General features: G+C 32.5%; 3 protein-coding genes across 9 annotated transcripts in view; 1 reads left to right on the forward strand and 2 right to left on the reverse strand.

Annotated features, from left to right (window-relative positions):
• The first annotated feature begins 2,465 nt into the window (after positions 1–2,465).
• LOC146942576 (polyamine-modulated factor 1-binding protein) lies at positions 2,466–6,532 on the forward strand. Of its 2 annotated transcripts, none has more exons than XM_085756623.1 (4): positions 2,466–2,632; positions 2,754–2,805; positions 2,938–3,096; positions 6,265–6,532. In XM_085756623.1, exons 1-3 carry the CDS (start codon positions 2,560–2,562, stop codon positions 3,083–3,085), a joined length of 273 nt encoding a protein of 90 aa, XP_085612749.1. In that variant the 5' UTR covers positions 2,466–2,559; the 3' UTR covers positions 3,086–3,096; positions 6,265–6,532. The 2 variants fall into 2 exon arrangements, with proteins under 2 accessions (XP_085612749.1, XP_085612748.1); XM_085756622.1 differs by having other exon boundaries at positions 2,476–2,632; positions 6,268–6,532.
• Positions 3,082–10,454, reverse strand: KAT3 (potassium channel protein). The gene is made up of 13 exons (XM_085756620.1): positions 10,258–10,454; positions 9,953–10,168; positions 8,996–9,160; positions 8,797–8,854; positions 8,369–8,686; positions 6,941–7,180; positions 6,757–6,855; positions 6,634–6,666; positions 5,844–6,029; positions 5,479–5,556; positions 4,582–4,651; positions 3,632–3,781; positions 3,082–3,357 (listed from the first exon to the last, which is right to left on the reverse strand). Exons 1-13 carry the CDS (start codon positions 10,413–10,415, stop codon positions 3,254–3,256), a joined length of 1,875 nt encoding a protein of 624 aa, XP_085612746.1. The 5' UTR covers positions 10,416–10,454; the 3' UTR covers positions 3,082–3,253.
• Positions 10,455–12,198: 1,744 nt separating this feature from the next.
• The window catches only part of LOC146942578 (zinc finger FYVE domain protein), a 33,768-nt gene continuing 32,454 nt past the window's right edge, over positions 12,199–13,512 (reverse strand). For all 6 annotated transcript variants that reach the window (XM_085756619.1, XM_085756617.1, XM_085756615.1 and 3 more), the window contains exon 36: positions 12,199–12,905. In XM_085756619.1, coding sequence (XP_085612745.1) covers positions 12,840–12,905 — 66 coding nt within the window. In that variant the 3' untranslated portion in view covers positions 12,199–12,839. The remainder of the gene's footprint in view (positions 12,906–13,512) is intronic.

The following is a 13,512-nucleotide window of genomic DNA, read 5'->3' on the forward strand; positions in this document are numbered from 1 at the left end:
TTTTGTATTTTTTAAGAAGACAATATAAATAGATAGATAGAAAGCTTCTTAACAAAAAAAAAACATATAAAAAGAAGAACATTTTTTTTTTGACGAACATTTGTTCTTTTGTTCCTTTTCGTTTTACCGTTCTATCGGAATAAAAAATATATAAAATTTACTAATTTATAACCCATTTTTCGTACTTTTGATATTTACTAGACACATAACAAAATCCTATGTCATCTCTTGTTTGAACCTGTCCACCAAACGTTACTAACAAACAAAAGAAGTGGAATGATGTGCGGCTTTGGCTTTTAATAATCTTAGCTATAAGGGAAAAATGTTCCCAATGGATTTCCCTAGGAGTGACCTTCCTTCTTTCTTGGCATTGTTGATTAAAGGATGCACTTTGCGATTCAAGTAAGAAGGCAACAAATTAGTTATGTTTGGTTGCATTTTTATAGGAGGCAAAATTGAGTTTAAAGGTGTAAAATTGATTTTGCTGTGTTTAGTTGCTTCAAGTACGTATAATTAATTTTACCTCAACAATTGATTATAATTTAGTGTGTGTTTGTTTCAAGTTATATTTGTAGATTTCTGGGAATAAAATCATCAAAATACATATGTCTATGTTTGTTACAAGTTTACTGAATTTTATTTCCGGATATAAAATGTTCCTGGGAATAGAAAAGTTTTCCCAAAGAAAAGGGTGAGAATAAAGTTCCCATGAAAATGGGAATAAAATTATGTGGAATTACCTATTATAATCCCTATTTTTAAGGTTCCTTGGAATATTATAAAGTTAACCAAACATATATTTTCTAAATACCTTGTAATAAAATTCTCATCTTTATATTCCAAGGAATGTTATTCTTAAGAATAAATTTGGTAAACTTGAAACAAACACACTTAAAGCTATAAATTGAAACTTTTGATTTTGAAATTTATTTTTGCATTTATTGTTCAACTCATTTTTTGACGAATATATCCAAATATAAATTACTTTACATTCAACCCAATTCTAAGCAAAATCAATTTTACAAAATAAATTAACAATCAATAGAACAAAAAACATCAATCTTCACTTAATTGCAATCAATTAGCAGACTTCGTGTCCTAGCGAGCTCAACTCAGTTGGTAGGGACAATGCATAATATATGTAAGGTTCGCGGTTCAAACCTCGGCCACTACAAAAAAAAAAAAAAGGTTTGGTGGCTTTTGATGATAGTGAAAAATTGGAGAGTAGGTGCAAGATGAACCTTGCGATTTTTTGCGTTATCATCATAGTCAATAGAACAAATAACGTCTATATTCACACAAATCGCAAGTTTAGTACATATTTATATTGATACAAAATTGAAATTTTTTAAAATGAACATCCGGTAGTCATTTACAAAGCGTGTTATTAAGAGCAATTTTGTAATTTTAGGGAGCCTAAAGAGATATGAGGGGGGCCTAAAAAGAAATCTTCTTAGACGAGACCTTATGGGCCTGACCGAAACAAAAGCCCAATCACCAGTAATAAGATCTGGGAAGTTATACCCTATACCCCAACATTTATACCTTCACCCAACAAACCATTAAAATTTCCAATTTTACCCCTTTATCTTTTGACTTCACCCCCACAAAATATTTCCTACTTAACTTTTGTTTCCGGAAAACTCAAGATAAATTGTTCGGTTCAAAAACATAAATGAAAAGATATCCGGAATTATCTCCTCTAACATGGCACGATACTCTCTTTAAGGATTGAGATTAATCATCGTCGAGAGATCAATGGACCATAACTCGTAACACCATCCAAAAGAAAAAAATTGAGCATCAACAAAATTCGAATTTGTCATCTTGTTTATTGAATCATGTAATATAATCGAAGACAATTTATTGATACATGTCATCTTGTTTCAAATTCGTTAGTTTCAGTGTTAACATCTATGAAATCAAAAACCAATTAAACCTAATTACCATTTGCAATAAATAAATTACCTTCTTTTTTCATTGATTTTTATTTTCCAGATTTGTGATCATATTTTTTTCCAATGCACTATTGCAACTTGTAATATGATTTATTTATTTATTTACAAGGGATGAATTTTGTTTGTTAATTATCATTTTTTTTATACAATTTTATTTTTTTACGAATGACTGCACCATTGTTGAGAAGTGCCGCACACCGTCACACTCAATTTCTCCACCACTATTTTTGCAAATCCTGTGAAAATGTTGTGGTTTAGAATTTGGAGGAATATGATATGATGAGTTTTAGAATTTGGAGGAATACGATGAGTTTTAGAATTTGGAGGATTACGATGAATTTTACTTTCGGAAACCTTTCTTCAATTGTTCTGCTGTACAATTTTGACAGTTTCTGAAAATATTTTGTAGGGGTGAAGTCTAATGAAAAAAGGGTAGAATTGGAATTTTTGGTGGTTTGTAGGGGTGAAGGTATAAATGCAGGGGTATAGGGTATAATTTCCTAAGATCTGATTAAACTAATCAGCGCATTTTAATTTTAATCTGATATAAATTGAAACGGTTATTTCCCTCCCTCCCTCGGAAGCAAGATTGAAATCATCAATGGCGGGTTCAGAGTCAGCACTACCACAAGCAGAAGCAGAAACCGAAAACCAACTCACTTCTCTCATCTACGGTGCGTAATCAACAACTCTTAATCGCTTCTATTTGTTAAAACCTAATCTCTATTTCGAATCATACTCAATGCGCGATTTGATTCATTATTCAATTTCATCTTTCTTTGCTTAATCGTGCAGAGATGTCAAACGAAGCTCAATCTATAATGGAGAACATGCTTAAGATGATCGCGTTAGTTACTTAATCATAATTATTTCTTCATTTTTTACATAATTACTATTTTTGTTATGTCATAAGATATCAAAAATTGAAGGATTATTTTACGGTTTCAGATCTAATAGTGTTTTTGTACTAATTTTGCAGTGAGATTAATCAAAATTCTGCGGTGATTGAGGAAGAGATCGAGAAATGTAAAGGTTCTGCTATGGAGAGGAAAACAGCGTTAGATGAAGAGAAAGAGCATTGTCAAAAAGCTGCTTATGCTGTTCTCGACATGCTAAACAGAAATTAAAAAGCCGTAGGGTAATATTATTCGATCTTTTTTCATTTTAATATGCTAAGAAAATTTTCATTTTAATATGCTAAAAATTTTATTTCCACATATTTCAAAATTCCACGTGTTTGCAATCATATCATGTTTAGATAACAAGATTGTAATTGTCTCTATTTGGTGCGAAGATTAGATGATATATAACTCATCGTCCTCTCTTAGGGCGCATAGATCTTCTACTTCTGAGCCATCAGCCATAAGAATTTTGCTTCCTCTTTTTCCAAACTTGTTCTCTGCATACAGAAACCACAAATTAATATGTTCAATACTATGAATGCAAGAATAAATCATGATATTATGTGCAATTGATTTTTATTATGAAGCACTGTGGGTGGAATTAAAATGAAATCAAAGAAGGGAATGCTTGCCTTCCCCCCCCCCCCCCCCCCCTCTATTTCTATCTTTGGATTATATATTATTATTTTTTCAATATTATTCAACCGTGAAACTACTCAGAATCTTTTGGGAGAAAGCTTGCATACTGAATCTAGATAGTTATACCCATACCTGCTACTCTGAAAAGATCTTCGACTGAATCTGGTAGGATAATGAGCTTTGGTGTTGTTCCATTTTCAATGTTTTCGTTGGGGTGATGTCCGTGGATTTTGACTCTAATCGGGACTAGGCTTGACAGTGGACTGGAATTTTCTGTTTCTCCTGCGTTAATTTTTTTGTGCATTTATATATTAGGTAAGCAGGGAAATATTAGGTAAGCAGGGAAATAACGTCATTTATCTCAGAAAATCTCAGTGATTTATTTTTTTGTGCATTTCACAGCCATATCAAGTTGTGACACTACGGTTAAGCAAATAAACTGAAGAAAAAAAACCTAGGCTACCTTGCCATAGCAATATATTACTGTCATCTAGAGTTTGAGGTTTTCAAACTAAGATTGCAATCAAGCTGGTTTTGTTTTATCATAAAAGATATATTTTAAGCATGAGCACAACAAGGAATGCTGCTTTTTTGAATAAACCAGGATTAGTGTTGTGCCTCTTTATCATGGGGCAATCTTGTGCACGTCGCCCCACGTGACATATGACATATCTTTAACACTAACACTTACACTTGGTAGGGATATAATCAAATGGTACTAGGTGTCAAACTTTAGCACATATACCATTTAGTAATATCACATGATTACACGATCAGATTGGTTAAATTCATATTAAACAAAAAGTTATTAAGTGGTGCATGTGTTGAAAATTTATAAAAGTTGTTGTAAGTTGACGGATAAACACAAAGTCTGCCTTTGAATGGCAATCTCAAATTTAGTTAATTTCTTTTTCTTTTATGCACACCCTCATAATCATGCTCATAAATCTTTCTGGGTGCCGTGTTTAGCAGAACCCTTGAATGTCAACTGGTTCTTGTTTTAATGCTCCTACACAATATCTACCCACTCATTTAGTGTTATCATCCCTTACTGACCGTACAATCCACAGGATTAAGGTTACCTTCTTCATATGGATTTTCTTCATAGTACTTTGAAATGTCATCATTTGTGCCCTCATTTTGTGTCGGATGCTGCAAGAAGCACACAATGTTCATCATATATGACATGATTTGTACAGATGTAAATGTGTGGCCAAAATTAAAATAAATCTGTTTGCCTGTGCCATAAAGTCTTTATTTTCTGGAGGGATGTTATCCACCGTAAAACGTCTTTAATTTTTTTGTTGTTGCGTAACATTTTTTTCTTTCTGGTTCATATGATCTATCATGTAAAAGTGTAAACTACATAGTTAAAATGTTAAATAGTATACTTAGTATTGCTGATCCATGTATACACACACATTGTTAAAAATGTAAACCATTGCGAGAATTGGTCCATGATACTTATATATTCTATTTATTCGTCCCTGAGATGTTAATATATGTATTTTTCACGATTCTTTCGTTCAAAGGAAGTGGTTATCCATGCATCATTAGGTGACATGAATGTCCTGTTTGGGAGAAAGGGGCAAAGGAGGGAATCTGAGAAGACATTTTCAGTTTTGAATAAGCTTTTATTCTTTTATCCTTCACTTCTTGGTCCCCTTTCCTCAAAACATGGTTTAAAGCTGATGGATAACCAAGATCTTTTGGAATTTCAGGAATAACTTTTTACTTCTGGCCGTTATCTTTCTCCCACACACTAAAGTACTAATTGTATATAAGTTTGTCTAAGGTTTAGCTATGGGTATGCGATGTTTAATATCCATGGATTTTTTAGCATCTTTTTTTTTTTGAATTTATTTTACATCCGAGCCTTACTAAAATTTTTGTGCTCCTCACTAGATCAGTGAAGAGCTTTAGTGATTTTTTTTGCCAAGAAGAGTATTGGTGATTGAAATTTAAAGGAAAGGATATACCTCGTCTTCCAAATCACTCAGAAATTCTGTTACATACGGTATTTCTTCCAGCACCCCGCCTTTTAGGCCCTTCATAAACTGAGTAGAATAAAAAAAAACAAACATTAATATAGAAAGATATGGACTTGTGGACATGAAGTTTGTATGAAGGGAATTTGGTCATATTTTTGAGGTCTTTGTGGCTTGCAAGGATATTTGGTCTAAAAATTCAATTTCCTTGTATATTTAGAAATTTCAGGAAAAATGTGGGGATTTGGGTTATGAATTGCTCTCAAATTTGAAAAATGTGAATTAAGTAGCTAATTTTCAAATGTGTATTTGTGTTTGTGGTTTGCTATCTATCTATTACTGACTGCTCCACGAACCTGAGTAAAGTTGGTGATAATTGCCTTCCCATCTTCATTAAATGGTTTCACCAGCTGCTTGAAATGATGATGATCGATTCGTATAAGCTGGGAGAGTCTTCTACTTCTCACTGTATAAGGTTGTGGGATATTAAACATCACACCTATTTCTCCTACCATGCTTCCAGGATCTAGTTTGAACAAAAACTGAAAAGAAAATTATGAGCTTAGCAATGCAATGGGAGAATTGCCATTAGCTAAGAGGCACAAATACTTTGTATAAAACATTGGTTTTTATTTCTCTACTTTTAGCCCTCAAAATGTCTTGTTCCTAGTATCTCTTACTACCTAGCTCGACCTTCTGTTCCATTTACTTGTCTGATTAAGATGTTCTCTAGGCACAGCTCAAAGAGTTTAACGTAGTTTGATGTGTTTGCTTCAGCAGGTTGCTCGGAAGTGCTTGAAGATGGTAAACACTTCATTCTGTAAAGCAAACACGACCTTCCCAAATGACTTCTGCCTCAGGTTGATGCAATATGTTTTGAAGTTATGCAGGTCTATGAGATACTTTCCGATCTCCATAGTTCAGAAATTATAATAAATACAACGTTTCTCTAATTTCAATTTTAAATGAATTACTTTAGTATCTGTTGTCTAAGTGGGATGAATTTTTGATTGTCTTTATTTCTTCTTGAATCATGTCTTTCTAAGTCACTGTCTCGCTAGTTGTTAGCAGTTACTGCTTATTTTACTCTAGACATGCATGCTACTTACACTCTGAAATCAATTGTCTGTTTGGATTCCATCATACCTGTTCAGACCCATTCTTTAAAATCAACACATCCTGCGATTAGAAATGGTTCAGTCTGCAGCTAACTAGTTCAATCCAGTACTAGAGTATGAACTGTATAAGATAGAGATAGAGATGTTTTACCACTGATCCAGATACCAAAATGTAGAAATATGCCGGCATCTCATTTTGCAAGATGATGTCAACCTTTGACGGGTAGTATTCTGCTTTCATATCTGATACCTGTGTAGTGATGGATGTCATGTTTAGTTGTTGAAATGTTTAGAATCTATTTTATTGTTGAGAGAGAGAAAAAAAGAAGTTTTACCATCTGGGATATAAAATCATCCGAGACTCCTTTAAATAAATTTGTTTTTTCAACTACGTTGTGGAAAAGATGCTGAGCAATACCGGCTCTAATTGCTTTAGGCAGGTCCTGTAGCACTTCTTCTTGCTGTAACTCTGCTGTCTTGAACTTCAGCTGTGTATGTGCCAACATTTGGTCCTTCAAACCTTCTGGGAGTCCATTTTTGCTCGCATATTGTAATATTTTGTTGAAGGCGTCCCTCTGTGAAGCATATAATTATAAGTATTTCGGATTGCATAAGTTTTGACTCATTTTTAAACTTTTTAGATTAGATTAGCGATTTAATCATTAATTTGTTTTTTAGCTACTTTAGTCTCTATTTTGAAAATTAAGCAAATCTACTATTGGCATCAATTCTTTCTACCTGAAAAACCCTTTACATTTTTATTTCCCTACTCTATTAACATATTCGGAGGTTTGTGATATATTTGAAATATAAAATGATTTTAGAAACTTTTTTTTGACTAAAACACTTTTAAAAATTTAAAAGTCAGATATTTAGTAAAAATTTATTAAAATTTAATTGTAGGATATTTCAGTGTTTGAAGAGAGAATTCTGTTGGGGTTTTTTATATTGAATAACTTCGATATTTCAATTGGTGAATTTTGAGGGAATTAAAACGATTTAACTCATTAATTTGCAGAGATTTTGAGTAAAAAGAGAACTTAGGAGCTTAAAGTAGAAGAAAAGTTATGAAAGAATTTCACGGCAATAATTTCAAAAAAATTGAAAAATAAATTTTCATCAAAAACAGAATATAAGAATGATAACCATAATAGAGATTTGAATGCAGTTAAGCTGAAAGTTGACTAGGATATAGGGATATTTGCTCAAACCTTGGCGTTTTTAATATAAGAAATAAGGTCTAAGAAGCATGTCTGGCTTAGAAACGAAGCAGTTAACAGTATTTTAAACCCTGCTTGACAAACTTAATAGCATAAAAACTTAAAGTTAGGAAATGGAGCCTGGAGGTGGTAAATACTATATCTACCTAGATCTACATCTTCTTTCCCCTTTTTTACTCCTTTGTAGTATCACTTATAACCAATCAAGTCTTAAGTTTCTAGTATATTTGTTGCAATGGAATAGTTTGTTAGTTTGTTTTCCGGATGTTAATTCGTTCCCTTACCAACCAGATTAAAGTAGATTAGATTTGAAAGTTTAGTTTGATTTTCATGTGATAGTATTTTTGAGATACTTACAGTGGGAGAATGTCGGTACAACAAACTAAAATATATAAATGTTCTGAGCAATCGTAGCTTAACCTTACTGTGTTTTCTTCCTTTAACTTCCACTAGGAAGACATAAAACTATGTTGATGTTAGTGTTATAGAATGCAATGCTAAGTCAAGGGTTAAACTACCATGAAAAATCTTCAAAAAATTTACCATGGCAAAGGTTCTGACAGAGCTATGAACCACCAGATTTGTCATGTTTCCGATAATATATGCAGTGAGGCCGATGTTAAACAGCATATAAAAAATATTGAAAACCTTCTCCGTTGTATTTTCTGCATGTAAATCTCCATAGCCAACAGTGGTAAGGGTTACAATAGACCAGTACATGGAGTAAGTGTAACCCGATCCGACACTCCTATGCTTAAAATCCTCTACCTGCTTCCCAATCCACGTGTTTCCGGGTGATTTGTGATGGAAAGCCAACCAAAAATACACGCAGCCTGTGAAATGCACTGCAAATAGCGTAACCTATGATAAACCAACAAAAGTGAAGCTCAAAATTAAGAACCTAAATTAGACAATTTGATGGTATATCTTATTTGGATCTATACTTAGAGAAGCTTTAGTTTATTACTTACGCATAACAGTTTACAGACTCTTGTTACTGAGTAGCTGACCCTGATGTCTTTCTCTAGCCTGTAAGACAGTTAGCAGGTTTAGTTACAAGTTACAAATGGCAGAACATGTGCGAAATGGCAGAACATACGTATAATGTCTGTTATACCCACAAAAATATCCTAAAGAAATGAATTTAAGTTTTTTCATTTGTAAATATACCTTGAGAAGAGCTCACTAACACGCCTCAATCGCCAGAGTCTAAGCATGTTCAGAAAGCCAAAGACTTCCCCTCTGTCGTGTGATTTGCCTGCTATAAGTTGGTATATCTGCTGAAATGGCAGAGTGGAAGCTAGATCCATGGGGAAGAATAAATGTTTGACATACCTATTATGAAAACTCAATAATCATGCGAAAATAGAGGAACAATACGAAGTATATATTTCATAGTTTTTGGTGTCCTTGAATTGTTCAGCCATTGCTTGTCCAATTAAACAAAACTGAAAGTAAATCTAGGAGACAAAAATCAAGACAGTGAAGTAACTATTTGGTGTCAAGATAAAAGGGGGCAGACAACAAAACGGAACCAAAAATGAAGACATACAAACTACCAACAACGAATACTTGATTAAACTAAATTTAATTATGACTACTCGCGTAAAGACGGACACCATTTTTATTGTCCATGAACGATAAAATGGTACAAAATATTGAAGTGAAGGGTAATATTAAACGAAAAAATGTTACACTAAAACACTATTTTTTTTATATATAAAATCAAAATAAGATTTTTGATATCGTCCAATATTGCTTCTATTGTTGTGGATTGTTCATCCGAAAAAATCCAACCCAAAAGTTTGATGAATCCCCTTTGTATATTGGTATAGATAACAACTACCAAGGGTAACATTTTGTCAAAAAAAAAAAAAAAAAAAAAAACTACCAAGGGTAACACATCAACTATGAACTAATCCATCAATAGTATTAAAATTTTCGGTGTGTAAAATGAATGTCCCATTGCCGAGTCAATGATTAGTCTCAACGATTCCAAAGGGTCTAAGCCATGGTCAATACCTTGTGGCACCTAGTTGGGATCAAAAGGCCCTAATTACGGTGGGTTGTCATTTTTTTTCTTTTCTTTCTTTCCGTGTTGATGTAGAAAGTATGGCATATACGCACCTGATAGCAATCTTCTTATGGTCATCAACAAGGAAATAAGTTGATTTATCCAAGTAAGCCACAAAGAATGTCAGGATTATGTCAAATGCAAAGAAGGCATCGACAACAAGATCAGCAATCAACATGGACCCAATTGACATCTCTCTGAAAGCTAACTCGAATGGAGATGCCCATGCTGAGTACACCACCAATACCACTAGGAACGTTTGCCACAATCTATATCATAAACTTGTCATTACACAGACAGCACAGGATGTAAACAAATAACTAATAATTGTATTAAGGCAAATTAAATATTTATGTACCTATATCTGCGATCATAGGGAGCAATAACATATTTTTTTAGGTCGAAGTAACCTTCATCAGGATTAGTGCCAAATGCTGGTAAAAGACTGCTAGAAATTGAGGCCAAGTTCCTTATTTCGCCACTTGAACGTCTTCTAACTAGAGATGGCAACGTCATTTCTTGAGAGAAAGAGAGAGAGAGTTAACACTTCTTGTTATCAACGTTATTATACAAGTGGAATACATATATGCATACCACATACGGCAAAGCTTTGTCTAATTTATTTAATTATCAATAATTCTTTCTCTAATTAGTATTTTATTAATCAATAATTCAACTTCTTACATGAATTTCAACGAAAAATTAAGTTTTTCTATTATAAGAAGTCAACTCTGTGCTGCGTGAATCTCCATGAGCATTAGAAAAATATATGGGAAGGGTGGCAAGGAGCTTTGACATACTCTAATATACTAGTAATAATGGCATAATTATGCATAGAGATAACTTAATATATATTTAGATGATAGATATCACTACCAAAAAAAAGATGATAGATATGTCGTTGATCCAGTGATTTGTCAGCATGGAGGATAAATTAAAACATAAGGTCATACTTCAAGTGATTTTCCTCTCAACTTGTTTAATTAACCACACAAGCGACTGTATCATTTTTTTTTTCTTTTTTGAAAATACACTAATGGATTTTTGTTTGACTTAATAACTAATGGATTCAACTCCTCTAAAAATAACTAATAGATAGTTGGTATTTAAATGCATAATATATGCAAGGTCTGGGGTTCAAACCCTGACCACCACAAAAAAAAAATCCATAAAAATATCTGATTTTAATATTTAAATAAAATCCTCGAAGACCCTAGTGTCACCACAATCATATATTTATTTTATGAATAATCAAATGATAAAATAAAAATAATATAAAAGATGATAAAATAAAAAGACTATATTGACTAAATATTTTTTTTAAAAATTGACGGAAAAAATATTAAGTCATCAAAATAGCATTACATGCTTCAGAAAGAATCAAATAGTATTACTAAATTATTAATAGTAATCTGGTAATGCTTTTTTGGAATGTTGTAATATATGATACTTTTTTTAAGTAACATTTAGTGATCATTTAAAAAAAAAAAAAATTAGTACAATTATCTTTCAAGTATTAACTCAAAATTTTACTTGTCAAAAAAATAAAACTCAATTTTACTCTTAACGGTATTTACATTTGAAATGCTCAAAAGTTATCTTCTCTTTATTCTTTTCCACAAATTCAATTACCTCATTTTGGTCTCCCATCTAATTTTTTAGATTTTGTTATGATGCGGCATATTCATTTATGACATAACATTGTTTATTAAACCACATTTTAAGCCTAATAATAAGAAACAATATACTAGTTGTTAAACAAAAAAAATATACTAGTTAAACAAGATAATGTCTTATTTCACGAATATAAATATATAGATATAAAAAGTATTTTATTGCAAAATCTTAATTTTGGATTAGAGCAGGGTTTGGACCACCTTATGCTTGAAACAAACGACCCTAGGATTACATGAGTTGTCTTCATTTGCTATACATTATTCAATGACTTTCATTGTTCAATGATAATGATTTTTTTTGTTGTTTGTATAAACTAGAAATCTTCCACATGCAACTACGAAGACTAATATCTTGACTCTTGAGAGACTCAAATAGACGGTAAACTCTACCTACGAGTTTTAACATTGGTGCATGTCCAAGTCTAAATTAGAACCAGGATCTTGGTCACGTTAGAAGAGACTCACGACATTTTATCTAAAACTTTTGGGTATTTTTGTTTTCGTTCATTATGGGGATCAAATTGTTTTGATATGCTTCAGTTACAATTCGACTTCGTAGAGCTGCAATGTGTAGAGTGTCGCAAAAGGAATTAAAGATAAAGACATCTAGTAAAGTTATATGAAGATGCAAATTATGGTCTACTCGTGATTTAGTACGGTTGGTAAAGAGTGTAAAACTCAATCACATAAATGACAAAAATCAAAACAATGACATCTATACAACAACTTACTTTTGATACATTGACAAACGCTCAAAATTCATGTACAAATATTCTACACTAAAACATACAAATCATGCTTTACAATGTACATTTCTCCTTTCCAATGCAATATTATACAGATTTAAATTGAGCTGGTTGAAAAAAAACTTCCCTCAACGTTGTTGGCATTCAGGTGGTCCCAAATTCAGTACTTGAATACGATTCCATGATAAAAAATGCATCGCTTTTTTGCTTAAGCCAGACATGATTTATTTCCACCGATCCTCCAAACCTACCAAGCAAGGCAGCAGTACCACACATATGTTGGACCAACTTGGATAATTATATACCACAGATCACAGAAACACGCTTCAACAAATCTAGAAGCTTTGAAATCAATGAAACAATAAGATCTCTTGATTAATATTTGATTCTCATTGCTTTGGTTTCATCCGCTTCTCTTGATTAATGACCACGATCCAACTCCTGCTTTCTAGACATCCGGTGCATCAATAAACCAAAATATGCACATACGATAGCCCACAGATTCTGCCTATGATAGATTACATGTACTGTGCCAACCATTGCTTACACATGTCAAGCACTGGAAGTGCATTCGCATGCAGGGCCTGCAACAACATTGATGTAAAGGTAAGAAAGTTGAACACTTGAAAAAGATGTTTCAAGGACAGAAAAATAGTATAAACAATAAAACCCTGATATGCAAGGTGCAGGTGATATTGATAACCCAAGGGCATGTAGGATCCATCAAAATTAAGAAACTGATATATATATATATATATATATATATATATGAGTCAGGATCCGTTGACACCAGGTGTAAGTTAAAACACTTACACCAAATCTCAACCATTAAATTTAATTAATCTAATGGTTCAAATTATTCACACCGATAGTATGGTGAGACTACTTTTCTTTAGCAGTACCGTAGCTCTTACGACAATCTGACCTGCATGCTTCGCACCTCTTCATCTTTGTCGTTCAACACATAACACATGATCTTAGTTTCTGATAAATCTCTCAATTTCATAATCTGTTTATACATAGATGATTAATCATGGTATTGATTCCAATTTCATTAATCAAAAGTAATTTCAATTTCTTAATTGAAAACCACGTATGGGTTATCAATTTTGTTTCAGGGATGTATGGGTTATCAATTTTATATTCCTTAATTGAAAGCTTCAATTTTATATTACAATTCACGTTTATTTT

Source organism: Medicago sativa, chromosome 3 (assembly GCF_051527215.1).
Source record: "Medicago sativa cultivar Bolivia chromosome 3, Bolivia_mono, whole genome shotgun sequence".
Taxonomy (NCBI): Eukaryota; Viridiplantae; Streptophyta; class Magnoliopsida; order Fabales; family Fabaceae; genus Medicago; species Medicago sativa.